Source organism: Pimephales promelas, chromosome 12, assembly GCF_988280905.1.
Source record: "Pimephales promelas chromosome 12, fPimPro1.hap1.1, whole genome shotgun sequence".
Taxonomy (NCBI): domain Eukaryota; kingdom Metazoa; phylum Chordata; class Actinopteri; order Cypriniformes; family Leuciscidae; genus Pimephales; species Pimephales promelas.
This window is the reverse complement of record NC_142780.1, coordinates 24766054-24773492: the sequence shown is the minus strand read 5'-3', so window position 1 is coordinate 24773492 and position 7439 is coordinate 24766054. Positions and strand designations below refer to the sequence as shown.

At 40.7% G+C, this 7439-nt stretch overlaps 1 protein-coding gene across 10 annotated transcripts in view; it reads right to left on the bottom strand.

Annotated features, from left to right (window-relative positions):
* Positions 1–4741: 4741 nt before the first annotated feature.
* klhl32 (kelch-like family member 32) overlaps positions 4742–7439 on the bottom strand; it is a 51380-nt gene continuing 48682 nt past the window's right edge. For all 10 annotated transcript variants that reach the window (XM_089117811.1, XM_089117810.1, XM_089117809.1 and 7 more), the window contains 3 exons: positions 6656–6848; positions 6231–6325; positions 4742–6147 (listed from right to left, as the gene is read on the bottom strand). In XM_089117811.1, coding sequence (XP_088973937.1) covers positions 5986–6147; positions 6231–6325; positions 6656–6848 — 450 coding nt within the window. In that variant the 3' untranslated portion in view covers positions 4742–5985. The remainder of the gene's footprint in view (positions 6148–6230; positions 6326–6655; positions 6849–7439) is intronic.

Genomic DNA, 7439 nt, shown 5'->3' with positions numbered 1-7439 from the left:
AGCCAGTTGCTGAGCTCTCTGCTGCTTCAGATAAGTTCTTTACTGTGCGACGCAACTCTTGGCCACTGAATCCAATAAACCTGGACTCTTCTCCAGGTTCTGCTTCAGTGGCCAGATGAGCATACCGCAGTTTCTTCCTCTGCTGATCCAGACCACAAAACAATATCTGGTCGTAGGATAGTGGTGGCAATCTCAGGTGGAAAAATAAGCCGTTGATCAAGATCAGCCAGCATTTTCCAGGCCCTAGCAGCTTCCAGTTGTCCTGGGCGAGAATTGGTGTTAACACCTTTTCTTGGTGGTTGCTCATCTGGGCCGAGGAATATTGTCTTCTGCCTGTAGGACAGAACAGGCTGAACAACTGTTCTGTTGCTAGAACAGGCGGCGACTTATTGTTCATGCTACGCTTGCCTTCCAATGCTAAAGCCAAACATCGCAGTACTTGGTCATGGCGCCAAGTAAATTTCTGTGTGTAGTCAGTTCTACCCACGAAAATGTATAAAGTGTTTCCAAATAATAAGTCATGGGTATCAAAGAATCTTAAACAACTACTAAAGAAGAAGAAGGTAGCATATTATAATAACGATGTTTTAGATAAAAGGGACATTCAAAGAGACAATTAAGGTTCAAAAAAGCAAAAATGTTACAGGGTAATTCTAAACAGGCATGGTACGTTATCAGGATGATGATTAGTGCACCACATAAAAGTCAAAGAAAGTATAATACAAAAATGACCATTACAGAGGGCAAAAGCAGGGATCTGGAACTAGAAAATGGGTTAAATCAGTTTTTTTCATGTTTTGAGGAGGATAGTGAGGTTACTAATAGTGATGAAAAAACTTTCTTTGCATCAGCTAACGACTTTGCCATCAAAGAGGCTGATGTAAATAAAATGTTTCAGAGTTGCAGTATACATAAGAGCCCTGGGCCTGCAATACATAAGAGCATCTGTGGACGAGTGTTAAAAAACTGCTGAGCAACTATCCACAGTTTTCACTTTGATATTCCGAAGATCTTTAGACCAATGTATATTACCAACTATATGGAAAACTTCAACTATCATATACCTTTTTCCTAAAAACAATAAACCAGTAGAGCTTGGTGACTATCGGCCAATTGCACTGACCTATTTGGTGTTTAAAAGCTTTGAAAGGCTTGTTAAAAGGTACTGGTGTTAAAAACACAACATATTGGAACCATTGCAATTCGCATATCAGTCGAACAAGGGAGTGGACGATGCAATCTTAACATTGCTGCATGTAGTTTACTCGCATTTTGAAGATCCAAAAAATCATGTGAAAATCTTTCATTCGTTTAAAGGGGCCATGAACTCGCTTTTTAAAATTTATTATATTGTTTTCTGAGGTGAATTTATGACGTTCGCTTGGTTTTTGCATTCAAAAACATTAAAAAAAAAATTAATAACTAATAAGCTATTTTCTACCCTAGCTTTGAGACCAGCTCAGAAACGCACGGATTTTATGGGCGTTTCGCACTGAAGACTTGGAAGTAAACGCCCACTGCGGTGAGTGGATAACAGTTTTGCATATTATAATGAGTTTTTCAATTTACCTGGTCGGTGTAGTGGGGAAAACTGTTTTGAAAACGTCCAATGTTGTAAAATGGCAACCGGAATGATTCGTCCATACATGTTCGACCCAGAGTCGGTGTGTTGCACAATTCCTGTCAGATCCAGACGGCACTGTTCTTTACTCCTAATCTCGGTCTGCAAATCCAGTCTTGTTTACAATCCTCAGTGAAATGAAGCGAACAGACGGTTTTACCCTCATCAGCTGGAGGGGAACGTCATTAAAAATAAAGTTTATCCATGCAGTCCTATTGGAATCCAGGAAGCATATGCAGCGACTATCTTCCACAACCAGATACTGCACAATCTGTATTGCTCGGTAGCTCGATCCAGGTTGTCATCACGAGGTAGGCCTATGTTTAGCTATGCGTGTAATGCGCGAATCGGTGGGCGGGGCTAAACCGGCCGTGTTGAAGTAAGAGTTGATCTTCTGCGGGGGTGGTGTTGATTTGGGCCACTTTTGTTTGCAGTGTGAACGGGGCCATAGTTCCCCACTTTTAAAAACGAGTCGTTTGCTGGGGCTGGTGTCAATAAAAGCTTTTATTGGACTAAAAAGGACGTTTTGAGTTCTGAAACTTACAGGATATTCTTATAATATGATAACCTCTTAGATGTCAAAAGCTCAAGGAAAATTTGATTTCTCTGTTCATCACCCCTTTAATACTATATTGCCTAATGTGTTGGTCGAAAGATTAGTCTTTCAGAGGACTGATTCAGTGGTTGCGGGATTTTTTTAAGAAATAGAGTACACTGAGTGAGAGTGGGAGGATGACTATCGGAGAAACAAATTAATAAATGTTGGATCCCCACAAGGCTGTGCTCTCACCCCTACTGTTTATATTGTATACAAATACCTCAATAAGTGCTCATCCAAGGAGATATTTAATCAAATTTGCAGATGATACTGCATGCATTAGTCTCCTTCAGGGGGACGAGGACAGTCATGGTTTTAAACAAATTTATTTCTTGGTGTGACATGTCAAACCTTAAGTTCAATATTTAAAAAACAAAGGAGACGAGTAATGATTTTAGGAAGGAATCTTCAGAGAGTGTGACCACTATTAAAGGTGAACCAATAGAGAGTATTATTGAGTATAAATATCTTGGGGTTGTCTTTGATCACAAACTGAGATCCACACTCTCCCATCTTATCCACTCTCACTGCTTGCCTGGGAAATGGCCTTTATACACCTGATCTTTTCCACCTGCTTTCGCACCTCGTTGACTACCAGCTTCCTCCTTTGAGCTGGGCCTGCCTTATGTCACAGTCAGTGGCCACAGCAACCTCGGCAGAAGACCAAACTGAAAGCACCAGAGTTTTAGTTTGCCTGGTAGAGCACAGCTGTTTATGCTCTTCAACCCTTCCACTGCTTGTCGTCTAACTTCTCCCACGCCACTCAAACTGTGTCCTTTAGATCCCCATCATGCCATCTCCCAAGACTCTTGACTGGCTTCTCAGAAACTGTTGGTATTGCCTCACCATTAATGAAGAATGTTTTATCTACTACCTTTCCTTTAACTATAGAGATGCTCCTTGATTTGTAGGGCTTAAAATCCATGCATTGCAAGTCTCCAAAACAGGCTTTCACTAAGTTTGTTATCGACATTGGTAATCTGAAAAAAATCAAATGCTGCCCAAAGAAGCTCTTGTGGCGCTGAACCTATGCATTAGCCAAATCCAGGAATGTCACATGGAGCTCCTTCCTCTCCTTTTTAGCTGACTAAATTCATTACCAGGTAACATTGATGTGTTCTAAGCATCCTGAGAACCCTAGAAATGCCCGCTTTTTGACCTGAAGTGTCAATGAAGCCATTCTTTAATAGGTAGGTGGACAATCTCTGGGCAATAATGCTGAAGAAAATCATACCTTCAACGTTTAATAGTGAAATAGGACGAAACTGACTGATGCTTGCTTGTAGCATCTTTTTCTTTAGGTATAAAGACTCCACCTGCTCTAGGTACAACCTGTTTTTCCCATGCCATTTTTATCAATTTCCACAGAATTCGCAGAACTCCTGAAGCACTCTTGTACACTCTGTACAGAACTCCATTAGGCCCTGGAGATGATGAAGCCCTTGCCTTTCTCACAGCCTGCTCTACCTCTTTCCACTTAGGTGCACAGACCTCCATTTGGTATTCTGGTGGGTTGATAGGTGGGATGTCTGATGGAATTGACATAGGGTCATGCCTTTTTGCATCTGTATGCATTTCTTCTAAATATATCTCTAGCTCAAACCTAGATGCTTTTAAAGTGCCATTCTTCTCCCTGGTGAATACATTTTTTTTACGAATTTGAATAGGTCTTTATAGAAATTAGCCCTCACACGTTCCTTCTTTTTGTAGCGTTTCCGTGGGCGCTCAGCTCTGCGTAATGTTGCCAGCTTATCTTTTATGGCCCTTTGTAAGAGATTGAGTCCCTCCTTCTGACTTTGTTCTGCTTTTTTTCCATTGCTTCCTCAGCTGTCTCCTTTCTCTAACTAAGACTTCAATTTTCTGCTGCCGTCTAGACTTTTTTTTTTAGTTTGTACTTTTTCCTTCCTTTTTCCACACCAAACCTCTCACCTCTATATGCTTAAATGATGTCCCCATATTTATCCAGTTTATTTTAAACTGTACCAGTTAATCTTTCCAATGCAAAGCATAGATCTGTGTACCGTGTCCCATGCAGTTTTCTCACAAGCTCTTGGCCATCTAACTCCAGGCCAATGCCCGTTGAGGTTCCTTTCTCTCTTATGCTGGTTAGTCTGCCCGGATTCACAAATTCCCATAGCTAATCAGGATTAAAGCAATTGATGCTTGTAAGAGATGGTCCCAAACTAAAGGAAGAGTGTTGTCAACTTTAGGCAGTTTAACCAAGACAATGGGTTCAGATAGGACACATCTTGAATCTCACAATAAAAGTCATGAGTTAACACCAAAGGGCGGTTGATTTGAGAGCCCTAAAGCAGACATCTTTGTGATGGAAATAGAACCTAAAATCCTCTTTAAAATCTACAGAGACTGCCTTTACATATCAAAATGCATCAGATCAATCCAAAACAATGCTAGACAGACTTAAAAATACCCTATAAAACCCTATAATAATTCCCTTTGAGCTTAACTGACCCATTTCCCTTTACACCAGTGAATAAAAGGTTAAACAAGTTTAATCATTATTGCACAACTGCATAAATTTATTAGATACATTATGTAAAAAAAGTGTGCCCTTACATGTTTTCTTATGGAATGGGCTGTTTTTGGTGGTAGGATGGAAAACAGTCAAGATGCCACTGCTGATGCAGATTGTGAAGATGCTGTGTGTATGTGTCATCAGCTGTGGTCATACACATTCAGTAAACAATACGGTCTTCTTCATCCTGAGTTTTGAAAGAAAGTACAGTTTGTCACAGGCTGAGAAATGACATGGAATGGAAACTGACGTTTGGCTGATTTCAATATTATTTGGCGCTTTTCCACTCCATGGTACGGTACAGCTCGCCTCGGTACGGCTCACTTGTGGCGCTTTTCCACTGCATGGTATGGTACGGTATGGCTCGCTTTAAATGGTACCTGATCTGTTTAGGTTCCAAGCGTACCGTACCGGTACTAAATGTGACGTGAAACACAGCAGATCACTGATTGGTCAGACAGAATCGTCAGTACCAGCGTCATTGTATTTGCAACCAATTGACATCGACACGAGAAACCAAACCAGCTAGATTTAAATAGCCAGTAACAGCCACCGCTGTTATCGATCAGTCTATAATCCCACCCACTTTAAAGCGGTACTAACTGCAGTGGAAAAGCAACCGAGCTAAAGCGAACCGAGTCATGACGTGTCGAGCAGAGTCGTACCACGCGGTGGAAAAGCGAAGTGAGCCGAACCGTACTGAGCCGTACTGAGCCGTACCAGCAGTGGAAAAGCGCCAATAGAGTCCCAGAACATTAAGGTCAGAGTGGAGAGTGGATTGAATTCTAGAATCTATGAAAACAGGTCCCTTACACTTGGACCCGCCGCCTTTGCATTTTTCCCTTGTTGTAATTCTGCATGGGTTGTTGAGTAAAAGAGTGTTAAAATGACAAATTGGACAACCTACAGTCTACAAGTGTACCATTTTGGACTGGGCCATAAAGTGTCTCTAAATCATTCAGCCAGATTTACACACTACTTGTTAAACTGGATTAGCATGGTGCATATCCAGTTCAGAAATGCATGAACGTCGGTCAAATCTTGATAATAAAAAACACTTGAACTTCTTTTTGAATGTTTCCACATCCATCAGAACACTTCATACGGGCTCAACATGATTAATGTATGATCAACGGTGACTCCACTCCATCCACCCATCACAATTTGTGGGAGTAGAATAGGCTCTTAAATGATTCCACTGGTTCAGTGTGTTAGTGGTAATATCCTATGTTAGAGAGCCCCTATCCTGTGATGTGGCACTTGTAGGGTCTGCAGGTTGGGGCAGGTAAAGTACGGTGCAGGCAAGAAACATGTCGCCACTCCATTCGAGGCGAATGGGAGCGTTGGCCCATAAAAAACCTCCTCTTTACCCTTGGTGCTCACATCTAGAACCTGCCAAATAGACAAATGATAGGATTTCAACATTAATTATTCAACATGTCATTCAAACATAAGCACCATTCAAGTCAACTCACCTGAATGCAAGCAAGGGGTTCATTTGTCCAGATGGAATATCCACCAACTACATAGATTCTGTCATCATGGACAGACACTCCTGCCTCATTTTGGCCTATGAGGAAAATGTAGAGATTATGTTTACAAAAAAAATCATTACCATGGTCTAATAACCCTTTCAGGCGCAGTGGACACTGTGAAAAGTATTAATCTTTGCGGTTAGTGAAAATGTTTTGATTGGATCACTTCTAAAAACGTCTTAGGTTGAACTAGGTTGATTTTTGCACACATTACCAGCTTAGTACTTTTTGTAAAGGGTACTAGAATCAGTAATGCTTCAGAAAAAAATACAGTATATACAGATAAGCTAAGTTTTAAAGAGAAAAGAAAATGAAAAGGTAAATAGGTGAATAATCATATCTATTATTATAGTGCGTGTGGTGACCTGTGAGGAGACTGAAGGTGCAACGTGTCCACTGGTCCATGTCCATGTCGTAAGAGTCAATGTGTCTAACCAGGATGCGGTCATTGTTGTAGTCTAGATCGTTCCCCCCAAGCACATATAGCTGCCTTTTGACTGCCGCCATCACATGGTACACCCTCCTCTGCAACATGGGACTGCGCGCTAGCCACTGATTCTATTACGGAGAGGAAATTACAAAAAAAAGAAGAACAGCATAAAAACGGAATTATTCTCATGTTCAATTGTTCTTAAAAACATGTCAATTCAAACTATAAAATTGACCAGAAAGAGATTAACAAATATATGGTAAAATCATTTTTGCTGGTTAATTGTATAGTTTGACATTGCACTTTTTTGACAAAGTATTTCATTTTTAATTTATATAGTATATGTATATATACGTACTTTGTCAAAAGAAACATTTAGCATTCATTTCTTTAGCATATTCCGGTGCGTTTGCATTTATTTGCGAGAGGTGTGTGTTCATGCAGAGATTGCACGAGCAGTGGTGAGTGAAAGTGTGAATATACACATGTGTGTTTGGCGACCATCTGTTGAGGGTATTGTGGGTGGGGGGTTGCTGTTCCTGGCAGGTGAATGTAAAGCCACTTTGAATACCAATGAGCCTCTGCCTCCTGTTCTTTCCTCCTCTCTTCTTTCTTTATATCTCTCTCTTTGAAAAACACACAGTTTCACTGACCACAGAAGTTATGATACTTTTTCTTATGTCTTTTTGAATGCAAAATGAAAAAATTACAATGGTCTG